This window comes from Coenobita brevimanus, chromosome 23, assembly GCF_032717465.1.
Source record: "Coenobita brevimanus isolate Jiangsu-jjx chromosome 23, ASM3271746v2, whole genome shotgun sequence".
Taxonomy (NCBI): Eukaryota; Metazoa; Arthropoda; class Malacostraca; order Decapoda; family Coenobitidae; genus Coenobita; species Coenobita brevimanus.
The window spans coordinates 55736413-55749685 of record NC_136976.1 but is presented as its reverse complement, the minus strand read 5'-3'; the positions used below and the strand labels follow the sequence as shown (position 1 = coordinate 55749685).

Here is a 13273-nt window from a genome sequence, read left to right as displayed (position 1 = left end):
ATCCTCATTCGTCAGCCTGTCTCTCCACGTGTATATATATATATATATATATATATATATATATATATATATATATATATATATATATTGTATATATATATATATATATATATATATATATATATATATATATTGTATATATATATATATATATATATATATATATATATATATATATATATATATATTTTATATATGATAGATATATATATATATATATTGTATATATATATATATATATATATATATATATATATATATATATATATATATATATATATATATATATATATATATATATATATATATATATATATATATATATATATATATATATATGTATATATATATATATATATATATATATATATATATATATATATATATATATATATATATATATATATACACTGTATATATATCGATATTGTATATATATATATATATATATATATATATATATATATATATTATATATATATATATATATATATATATATATATATTATGTATATATATATATATATATATATATATATATATATATTGTATATATATATATATATATATATATATATATATATATTGTATATATATATATATATATATATATATATATATATATATATATATATATATATATATATATATTATATATATATATATATATATATATATATATATATATATATATATATATATATATATATATATATATTGTATATATATATATATATATTGTATATATATATATATATATATATATATATATATATATATATATATATATATATATATATATATATATATATATATATATATATATATATATATATATATATATATATTGTATATATATATATATATATATATATATATATATATATATATATATATATATATATATACATATTGTATATATATATATATATATATATATATATATTGTATATATATATATATATATATATATATATATATATATATATATTGTATATATATATATATATATATATATATATATATATATATATATATATATGCCACAATTCAGGGAAGGGGCCAGGGATGAGGGGGGTGGAGGGGTGTCCTGGTGGGGCACTTGCAGGGCGGGGGACTACTGGGCTGGCAGAGGGGACTGGGCCTGGGGCTGGGTGCGCGCCCCTCCGCCTACCGGCCCATAGTCACAAAGCTCATAGGTCCTTGCCCGAGGGTTCCCTCCCCTGGCCAATCTTCCACCCCTGTCACCCAGGGGAGGAGGCCAGGGGTGCAGTGTACTGTCTATATATACTGTATGTTGAGAGAGAGAGAGAGGAGGGGTAGTCTAGAAGATATAGAGGAGACCCATGATGGGGAAGATGTTAATATATGTGCAATTATCCTGCAGTACGTCCATGGTTACACGATGACCTAGATGCCTGGATTGGAAGACAACAGAAGTCGCCATACAAGTGTGCCATCATATTCCTTGACAACTCGGGATGTGATGTTGTCCTTGGTATCATCCCTTTTGCCCGGGAACTACTAGTACGCAGCACCAGAGTGAGTCCTACAGCAGGGCTTCCTGCTGACTTGAATTGTTTTCTTTCAAACAGTATGCCACATTAAAGTATCAGTATAATGACCAGGGAGTAGATGAACCTGTCTGATAAAAGCCAGGGTCTGATATACTGTTTACAGCTTTTCACTATGTTGGAATTTTTCAAGCTATTCAGACTACTGGCCAGTTTGATGCCGTACTTGGAACAGTCCTTCCTTATAATAAATGCCTTTGCAGATGTCAGAAAGCCTTGATGGCCTGTGAGATGCAGTCTGTGAACTATGTCCTTCTGTTGGATGCTTAAAAATGGCTTCTATTAACCCCTTTACTACTACTGCACTCATTCGTATAAGCAGACACTTCCCTCCCATACCGATTCAATCTTTCCTAATCAGGAGGGTTGGTGGCAGCATTTTAATTATGGCTAAATGGACATCAGTACTTCACACCGTTGCCCGATTTTTATGTATAGATTCACATATACTTCAAGCAATACTCATGAAAAAAAAATGTAAGCAATGCACCTCTCATATAAATATATATAAACAATATTTGTAAAAAAAAAATATGTGAACAATATTTTTTTATGGGGAAAAAAAAAATGAAACTTACATTATTGTAGACTGTTACTTGCATTACAGTATCCAAAGATGCATTTGGTCTTTTGTCTGCAAATTGATCAACAAGTAATGTGAAATTCACTGAAAGGCCTGGGAGAGAATGATGTGACTCACTTGTAGTGAAAGTGCCTCAATCTTCATTCCCATGCCTCATTCCTGGGTCATTTTCACTGTCATCCTCATCCAGCAGCACATCATATATCAGAATCATCCCCTGATGTTTCTATACCCTCTAGCCCAGGGGAAAATTCTGCCACAGTATCAGATGGGAAAGCAGGGAATCCCATTGCAAAACTATGCACACCCACCCTGTGGATGCCCAGTGGAGTGACTGACACTGATTGTATTTATGGGAATCAGGGCAGGTGATGAGAAATGAGTTGCCGCAAGTCATTGGGAAAAAATATGTATCATCATCATCATCATCATCCTGTGGTGCCCCATGAGGAGTGTAGGAGCCCGAGGCTAGGCAAGTTGGTATTGGCATTTAAGATGACAGTGGCCAGCCTCACTTATCCCTGAATGGCATTATGAGATATATATATACAAGTACAGTATATATATATATATATATATATATATATATATATATATATATATATACACACAGTATATGTATGTGGTAGGTGGGGGCACTCACCATCCACTCACTCAATGTAGTGCTGCTCTTGGGTGTCTGCCCTGTCCTCTCCTCCATCCTTCTTTCCTTCCATCTTCTTCTGTCTTTCTTTCCTTCATTCTTTCCTCGTCTTTCTGCCTGCGGGTGACTTTACACTCCCTCTTGTGGCTTTTCATTCCTTCATTTTTTCCTCTTCCTTCTGCCTGTGGGTGACTCTACACTGAGTGACAAGCCAAATGGTTTCCTGTACACCAGGAAACCATTTACTACGCTGGGTGGTAACCATATAACCAAATTTTGGCGCCTGGTGGTTTAGTGGATAATTATTGTGCTCCAGTCTGATTGAGCCGGTAAAGTTTTATATCCAAGGGGTGATTGGGGTTTATTGCTCACATAATGCCACTCACGGATGAGTGTGGTTGGTCACTCTCGTCTTAAATGTCAGGACCAACTGCTTAGCCCCAGGCTCCTACTTTCCTCATGGGGCAACATAGAATTGGATGATGGATGGATGGATATACATATACAGTAATCACTCCAATATCCGACGTAATAGAGCCATTGGTAGGTCTGGTTATTGGTTTTGTCCAGATATTGGGCCCCAGTTTATGGACTTGTACTTATGGACCCTAACGCAGAGAAACACCTATACAACTCCCTCTGGACATGCATAGCACCTATTTAACACCCAAATCACACCAATAAGGCACATAAATGACTGAAATAATTGCAACGGAAACATAAAATGAGGGTTTAGAAGTAGGTTCATACATTAATAAACATTCTGGTACTTATGGACCCTAACCTAGCCTAACTCTGAAAAACACATTCCTACTGCACATGCATGAGGTAAGTATAATATGGAAAAAAGAACAGTATGAAACATTCTGGTAAGTATAGTATGGAAAAAAGTACAGTATGAAACATTCTGGCTACTTACAGCAAGTCCCTGGCCACCTCGATGAATAACCGCCTCCTCTCGGACTCTGACAGTAAGAACGATTTCCTGAAGCACTTGCAGTACACTCTTCCTGAAGTCTTGCACTGAACTTAGTCAATAACACACAGAAGTCCGTTCTCTTCACAGTGTTCACTTTAGTCCAAATAATGCTCCATTTTAATTTTGTGTTGCACATTAACTTTTCCCATTCTTTTCAAAATTTCCAAAGCCAAAACAAAGAAGTCTATTTACGTTAAATTTAGTTTCCACTGAGTCTTTTCTCTCAACTCGAAAACCTTAACACAACACACCGTTTTTTTCACTGCACAACACTCAAAATTCCTGTGTGGTCTAGTGGAGAAGTTCTTGCTGTTTATTCACTGTCAGAGTCCGAGAGTATCACTGGCAGGCGACCAAGGGGTGCATCGCTGGGTCGTGGTGATGGCATACCCACTGCAGAGGACTCTGAGGAAAGCCGCAAACTCACATTGAGCGGTGACTCCACCGTGGCTGATGTGCTGGGCTGTGGCTCGGAGCATGAGGGCCTGTCTTGGGGAGGCAACGGAGTGGAGCCAGGGCTGGGCACAGCGGGGGTCACGGGCCTGAAAAAACTGTCAATCGTTGACTGACGCAAGGACCGACGATTCTGGCGATTGATGATGCGCTGCCTGAAAGCACGCACTTCCTCCACGAGTCCCAAGGGCCCCATCTCCCTGTCGCAGTCCGGGTGTTCCAGGTAGTCTAGGACGAACTCTAGATGTTCCCGGAGTGCGCTCAGCTTGGGGATGGCTGGAGTAGTGTCCTGCTGAGAGGAGTCCGCATCATCGTCGCCTTCGTCGTCGGAATCTTCAAGTTCGGTACTGACACCAACAACCGAAGACGCGATCTCGATATCAGACAACGTCTGATACCCAGGATCGCCCTCGTCGTCGTCCAACCACTCACGAACATCGTCCACATCAACATTGTCGCCGTGCGTATGTAGCCGTGCATGGAAGTCGTCCACGTCAAACCCTAGAAAATCATACTCCACATCCGTTCCGAGAAGCAGACGAGACTAACCATTTTCAAGAGTTTTCACAGGGACTTCCTTCCATGCACTAGCCCAGTTGTACAGCGCAGACTTGATGTTGTAGCGGCAAAGGTTTTCCAAAGTCCGCTTGCCTCATGTGTCCCGTCCTTCTCTGCGCTTGTCCTCGTCCTCGAGAACAACCATCACCTCGTCCAGGAACTTCCGACGGTACAGGCGCTTTGTTGCCATGATCACTCCTTGGTCCATGGGTTGAATGAGAGCAGTCGTATTAGGTGGCAGAAACATGCACCTAATACGGCCATTCTCAGCAACCAAGTCCTTGTCGCACGGGTGGGCAGGTGCATTGTCGACAGAAGGAGAGCCTTTACCTGGTCGCGAGGGTTTCCCAGTGTCTTCGTCTGGTAATGGATGACCTCCTTGATGAAGTGATGGTGAAACCAGTCTTTGAAAATCACAGCTGTGAACCATGCTTTCAAAGAATGGTCCCAGACGACAAGAAGGACATCCATCACCCCACGAAGGCACTGAGGCTGCTTTGCACGGCCAATAACAACGGGCTTAAGCCGGTGCATGCCGTTAGCACTGGCACAACACAAAGCAGATATCTGTTCCTTGGAAAGCTTGCGGCCAGGTATACGCTTCTGCGTCTCCTCGGCTAGAGTGTTCGTTGGCAGCGAGCAATAGAATAGGCCAGTTTCGTCAGCATTGTAGACTTGACCGAGAGTTAGGCACTCCCTGTTGATCAAGCCTTTCACCTTGTGCCGAAACTCATCAACTCCATCCTCGTTAGCGTCCAATGCTTCGCCATGTGCTTTACGGTTAGGAAGGCCATGTCGCAACTTGAACGCGAAGAGCCAACCCTCGGATGCCTTGAAGTCTAGGGCGTCGTGAAGCCTTGCGAACTTCTCAGCAGCAGCCTTCAGCTCCGTTCCACGTACCATCACACCAGCTGCACGTTGCTGTCGGTACCAAATCAACGTGGATCGGTCGATTTCTGCAAACTTGGGGGTAAACATAACCTTCCTTTCCACGTTGCGTTTGCTTCGCGACGAGAAGTCAGCTGTGTACTGCATGAGTTTGTCTCGGGAACGTGTGATATCGAACAAAGTCAACCGGGCCAGGTTGTACTCGCGGAGAATGCAGGAAGAAGACCAACCCGCATCAACTTTCTCCAATATCTCCCTCTTCTTTTCCAGAGTCAACACCACTCTCTTCCTTTTCTCAGGTGGCGGGGCCATCATCACACACACTAAGAGGAGGCCCGAGAGCAGCAGGAGGCCCTGCAGCAGGTACGGCACCACCACAAAAGCGAACATGTGGGCAGCCATTGCGAAGAGCGTAGGTCCAGTCGCGGTGGGAGACAGGCGGGAAGTGGGGAGGATGCAGCGGCGCTCTATCGGACGTCGGAGGAATGACGCACCAAAACAATGCTCTCCTGCGGCGCGCGCGGCAAGTTCAAATTACGGACGGGAAAAAATCGTTTTTTTTTTTGGGGGGGGGAATGTTGGATCCCAGGACAATAAGGTCCGGGTAGTGGGGATGTTCGGTTATTGGGCGTCCGGATATTAGAGTGATATATATATATATATATATATATATATATATATATACACATACATATACGCAGGAAAACCTTGATATAACAGACTCCGCATTTATTGGAATTGAGGAGATGCCAGACTAAAGTCTTATATGTCAGAAAAAGTCCGATAAAGCCAGAAGCAGTCCGGACTGCCTGACCACTTCTACTATGTTCACCACAATGAGGTAAATAAAGACATGTTTTTCACTGTATAACACAGTACAGTATTATTATATATATTATACCTTTTGATAATTGTAGTGAATGTATAATACAGTACAGTACTGCAGCGGTAGTGAAGACAGTTTGATAACCATTGGTACGATCGGGACTAATGTCTGATATATCGGAAAATGTCAGGGTCAGCGGGGGGAAGTCTGGATGTCACTCTTATCAGAATTTCACTTTTATCAGAACAACTTGGTCCCCAATTAATCCGTTATGGTGAGGTTTTACTGAATGTATATATATATATATATATATATATATATATATATATATATATATATATACAGTATGTATATATATATATATATATATATATATATATATACATACATATATATATATATATATATACATACATACTGTGTATATATATATATATATGTAAATAGTATATATATATATATATATATATATATATATATATATATATATATATATATATATATATGGTTTCCTGGTGTACATGAAACCATTTGGCTTGTCACTCAATGTAGTCACCCATATATATACTGTATATATATATATATATATATATTTATATATATGTGGATGGAGTGGTTGGTCAGTGGGGTGTGCCAGCTGAAGTAGATGGGAATGGTAGTGCTTTGGTGGACATCTGTGCTTGTAAGGGGTTGGCAATAGCCAACACCTACTTTCGTCATAAGATGATCCACCGGTATACATGGAGAGTAATGAGGAGGATGGATGGTGAACTTGTTGAATGAAAGGCAATGATAGACTATGTGTGTGTGGATGAACGAATGAGAAGGCAAGTGTTGGATGCAAGAGTGTGGAGGGGGTGGGGGAATGGAGTCTCGGACCATCACTTAGTGATGGCCAAGGTAGAGCTGCAAAGAAAGTGGTTGAGGAGACGAAGGGGAAGACAGGAGGAAGCAGCTCCTGTGAGAAGAGTGGAGAAATTGCAAGATAGCGAGAAAATGACGGAGTATAAGAGGATAGTGGAAAAAAGATTGGGAAGATATGAGCTAGAGCAGATGGAAGGGGTGGAAGACGTATGTAAGATATTCACGGAAGAGATAGGCGCAGTGTGTGAGGCAGTTTGTGGAGTGAGGAGGAGATGCAAGGGTGTGCAAGGGACAGCAAGGTGGAATGATGAGGTGAAACGAGCTGTGGGACAAAAGAAGAAGGCATATAGTGAATGGTTAGTGAGTAGAGGTAGGGGAGAAGATGAGAGAGAGAAGAGAGAGGTATATGTGAGCAGGAGAAGGGAGGTTAAGAGACTGGTGAAGGAGAGTAAAAAGAAAGTGGATGAGGAGTTTGGGAGGAATCTGAGTGTGAAATGGAGGGAGAGTAAGGAATTGTTTTGGAAGGAGGTAAAGAAAGTAAGGCAGTGTGAAAGGGGAAATAGTAGGGGAGTGAAAGATAGGAATACTGTAATAGATTGTTGGTGGAGAAGAGAGAGAAATTGAGGAGATGGAAGGAACAGTTTGAGGATTTGTTGAATGTAGAGAGTGAGAGCAGTGCGAGTATAAGTGGTTGGGGAATGGCTGGGAGAAGAAGAGATGAGAGGAGGGAGGAAGAGATCAGTAGGGCGGAAGTAGTGGAAGTGATGAAGAAGATTGTGCTGGGAAAGGCCCCAGGAATTGATGGAGTGTGTGGTGAAATGCTTAGGTATGGGGTGAGATTGTTGTGGAGTGGATATGGAAGTGTTGTTGATTGGCTTGGGAAGAGGGAAGGGTTCCAGAGGACTGGAAATCAGGTGTAATTGTTCCTTTATACAAAGGAAAAGGAGAGAGAGAAGTATGTGGTAACCATAAGGGTATTTGCCTTCTTAGTGTGACTGGTAAAATATATGGCAGAATACTTATTGATAGGGTTAGGCATATGACAGAGGAGCTAGTTGGAGAAGAACAAGGGGGATTTAGGAAGGGAAAAGGGTGTGTAGATCAGATATTTGTTCTAAGATGTTTAGTGGAGAAGTATCTAGAGGAGGGAAGGAAAGTGTATGCTGCCTTCATGAACTTGGAGAAGTCTTATGACAGAATAGATAGGCAAGGTATGTGGAAGGTATTAAGAATATATGGAGTGGAGGGGAAATTGTTGAGTGCTGTGACGAGTATGTACGAAGGAGCTAGGGCTATAGTGTGAGTGGATGGTGAGCTGGGTGAGTTCTTTGATCTCAGTGTGGGACTGAAACAGGGTTGTGTGATGTCTCCATGGCTGTTTAATATATGCATGGATGGGGTTGTAAAGGAGGTGCAAGGTAGGGCAGTGGATGTGGGGGTCACTCTAATGAATGAGGGTGATATTTGGAAGATTCCGGTGTTGCTGTTTGCTGGTGGTGATACAGTACTGTTGACTGAAGATGAATGGGAGTTGCAAGGTTTGGTGAATGAATTTGGGACAGTGTGTAGGAGGAGGAATCTGAAAGTTAATGTAAACAAAAGTAAAGTTATGGTGTTTGAGAGGAATGAAGTCACAGAGTGTGCAGTGAGGTTGGATGGTGAGGATATGGAGAATGTGAGTGCATTCAAGTACTTGGGTAGTGTGATAAGTGAGGATGGAACTTTGGGGGATGAAGTGCGTGAAAGGGTACAGCAGGGAAGGAAGGTTGTTGGTACACTGAAAGCAGTGATGAGAAATAGGGAGGTGAGTATGGAAGTTAAGAAGTCACTGCATGATAGTATTGTGATCCCTACCCTGACGTATGGAAGCGAGGCGTGGACCTTGCAAGAGGGGAACAAGTCAAGAGTGAGAGCAGTGGAAATGAGCTACTTGAGAGGAGCATGTGGAGTGACGTGGAGGGACAGGTTGACGAATGAAGAAGTGAAGGAACGATGTGGGGTGGATGTGGATGTGGTTGAGAAGATTAGTAGAAATATACTGAGGTGGTTTGGACATGTGAAGAGAATGGAGAATGAAAGACAGACTAAGAGGGTGTATGTAGGTGAGGTGGAGGGAGGGAGAGGGAGGGGTAGACCGAGGATGAGGTGTTGGGATGGAGTAGAGAGGTATATGAGGGAGGGGGGGGGGTGAGTTGGGGGGAGGGTAGTCAAATGGTGGGTGACAGAACGACTTGGAGGCGTTTTGTCTGCGGCCACCCTTTGCGGGATTAGGGCGTCAGGCTATAGATAGATAGATATATAGTATATATATCTCATCTTATCAGCCGTTTGCATGTCCACTGCAGGACCGGCCTATCCTGACCGAAGTGGGGATGATACAGCCAATGTATCTCAACCAAGTGGCTTTGGCTGTCTAGTAGAGATTGTATGTAGGGTGAGAAGTGCTTGTAAGTGTAATTGTAGTGTTGGAGTGGCCTTGGATGTGTGTGTAGTCTGTGAACCAAGTGTAATCAGCCCGCGCAAGTCGACTGGGTGCAAGCATACTTTATAGTAAGTGACACGGGTTTAACCACAGCACCCCTCGTTTCCTCCAATGCAGTACTTGGCCTGAAGAACACTCCCAATGTTTATTACCCTGGCGGGGCACGAACCCTCGTTCTTCAGTGTATGAAAACGCAGACTTTACCACTGTACCACAGAGGCTATATATATATATATATCTCCCTACGTGTCAAGTGGGGTTGGTGGAGGATTAGTGCCCCTCCCTGTAAAACAATTAACTTTAAGCCCTTGGCCACCCTGTTTGGGATACATGGCGTCTGGCAATGAATGAATAAAAATATATATATATATCTCCCTTCGTGTCAAGTGGGGTTGGTGGAGAATTACTGCCCCTCCCTGTAAAACAATTAACTCTAAGCCCTTGGCCACCCTGTTTGGGATACATGGCGTCTGGCAATGAAAAAATACATACACACATATATATATATATATATATATATATACACATATCAGCCATTGAGGCCCACTGCAGAACCGGCCTATCCTTTTTGAACAGGGACGATACAGCGACTATATCTCTACCCAGAGGCTTAGGCTGTCTTGGTAGAGACTGTATGTAGGGTGAGAAGTGCTTGTGAGTGTAACTGTAGTGTTGTAGCGGCTTTGAATGTGTGTGTAGTCTGTGAACCAAGTGTAATCGGCCCGCCTTAAGCCGATTGGGTGCAAGCATACTATACTCGATTTTTTTCCAGCTGATGATTCACTTTCGTGAATGTGGCACCTGTGCACTCCTGTCATGTGATTGGTTGGTTTCAAATTCACACCTGAAGTATCATATTTATAATAAAGAATTGTACCTTATACAGTATTCCAATTCTCCTAAATGCTGTTTTGCATTGTCATTGTACTTTATAAAGAGACATGAAACGAGTATGTATCTGTGCTTCACCCAAATGGACAGTGAATCTAAGGAAGTTGAATTTGAATTGAAATATTTGTAAAAGGTACAGAGTAAATAATTTTGGTGAAATTGTATCTCCCTGATGCACACCCTTCTCAATCTTAATTTTTTCTGAGTCCTTATGTAATTTAACTGTAGCAGTTCCCTCATTACATATGTTTTCGAGCCGGTTTACATTGTTCTCATTCACTCCTTGTTCTCGTGATTTTATAATTGCTGTGTGCTCCACTGAATCAAAAGCCATTTCGTAATCAACAAAACCTAAGCACAGTGGTTTATTATACAGTATTCTGTAGTTTTCTCAGTTAGCTGATTCATTGTATGTAGATGGTCATTGGTCGAATACCCGCTTCGGAATCATGCTTGTTCACGAGGTTGGTTTTCCTCCAAAATTGATGTTATTCTGTTCATAAGGACTTTAGTGAAGAGTTTGTAAATGACTGATAATAGGCCAATGGGTCGATAGTTACTAAGAGCTTTTGAGTCACCCATTTTGTAGAGTGAAATAACTATTGTGTTACACCATGTTTTGGGAATTTTCTTCTGTTTTATACCGTGGGTAAATAAGTGTGCAAGCCTATTTTGTACTTCTACTCCGTCATCGAACAGTAAATCTGTTACTATTCCATCTTCTCCCAGAGCCTCCCCTCTTTTCATATTTTTAAGACAAATATTTACTTCGTCTGGTGTTACCTCAGGTATTTCTCTTGTGTTGTCTGAAAAGTTAGCTGTTGGTACTACTGTCTTTGATGCATACAGTTCTTTGTAAAATTCTTCAACTCTCTTCACCATCTTATCTCTGCATTTAATGATTTCACCGTTTTTTTCTTTCAGTGATGTCATTTGTTGCTTTCCTAGTGCCATTTTACTTCGGACCTGTTTCGGATTTTTTCCATATTTGATGGTTTCATTGATCTGGTCCATCTTTCTCTTTCTTTTTTCTTCTCTTTGTCTTTTGTTGATAAGCTTATTTAATTCTGCTCGTTCTATTTCATCTTTCTTTGTCTTTACTTTCATTTCCTTTCGTTTTTTCATAAGCTCGAGTGTCTTTTCTGAATATTTCTTGGCTTTGGTTGTATTAGGTTTTCCTATTACCTCTGCTGATTCTCTTAGCACTTTTGTTAGTCTGTCATTCAGCTCATCAGTGTCACATTCAGCATTACTTAGAGCCTGAAATCTGTTCTTTATTTCCAACTGAAAGGCTGCTTTGTTTTCGTTTACTATTATTGAGCATATCTTTTTATCTTTAATCATCTTCTTTCTTTCACCTCTGAAATTGAATCTGGCTGTGCAACCCACCATTCTATGATCACTACCTATATTTACTTTGTTGATAACTGTGACATTTGTGATCATGTTATTCTTATCTGCTATAATGAAGTCGATTTCATTCTTTGTTTCTCCATTTGGACTTCTCCAGGTCCACTTTCTCCCTGTTCTTTTGTGGAAGAATGTGTTCATTATTCTCTTGTTAAACATTTCAGCAAAATTTACCGGCATTTCTCCTCTTTCATTCCTGTCTTTTACTCCAAATTTTCCCGTACATGCTTCTCCATTTTTCGACTTCCCAGCTTTTGCATTGAAGTCTCCCATGAGTATAGTATATGTTGTCTTTTCTTTTCCCATAATCTGGGAGATGTCATCATAGAATGTTTCTGTTTCTTCATCTGGACTTCGAGAAGTTGGTGCATATACTTGTATGACTTTCATGGTATATATTTTGCACAGTCTAATGACAACAAATGCATCTCTGTCAGATACACTGCTGAATTTAACAATGTTGTCTGCAAGATTTATGTTAATTAGAAATCCTACACCACTAACTCTTTCATTTTCCCTTCCGCTGTAGTAAAACAGGTGGTAGCTATCTTCGAGCTGAATGACTTATTCTTCTTTTCTTTGAATATCACTCAGACCTACAATATCCCAACTAATCTTTTCCAGTTCAGTCATTAGGTTATCAAGTTTATAATCTTCTGTGAGGCTTCTTACATTGTATGCATAGATCTTCATCGATTTCAGTTTGTTTAACATCCAATATACAGTATATATATAATATATATATATATATATATATATATATATATATATATATAGATCGATAGATAGATTGTAGTAGGTGGGGGCGCTCACCATCCACTCACTTGATGTAGTGCTGCACTCGGGTGTCTGCCTTTTCCCCTCCATCCTTCTTTCCTTCCATTCTCTTATGTCATTCTTTCCTTCATTCTTTCCTGGTCCTACTTCCTACGGGTGACTTTACACTTCGTCTTCTGTCTTTCTTTCCTTCATTCTTTCCTCTTCCTTCAGCTTGTGGGTGACTCTACACTGAGTGACAAGCCAAATGGTTTCCTGTATACCAGGAAACCATTTACTACGCTGGGTGGTAACCATATAACCAAATTTTGGCGCCTGGCGGTTTAGCAGGTAATTATTGCACTC

General features: G+C 40.2%; 1 protein-coding gene across 1 annotated transcript in view; it reads left to right on the top strand.

Moving 5' to 3' along the window:
- Positions 1-13273, top strand: part of LOC145392717 (4'-phosphopantetheine phosphatase) — a 274959-nt gene that overhangs the window by 222459 nt on the left and 39227 nt on the right. Inside the window, exon 14 of the mRNA XM_080267017.1 lies at positions 1388-1542. Coding sequence (XP_080123143.1) covers positions 1388-1542 — 155 coding nt within the window. The remainder of the gene's footprint in view (positions 1-1387; positions 1543-13273) is intronic.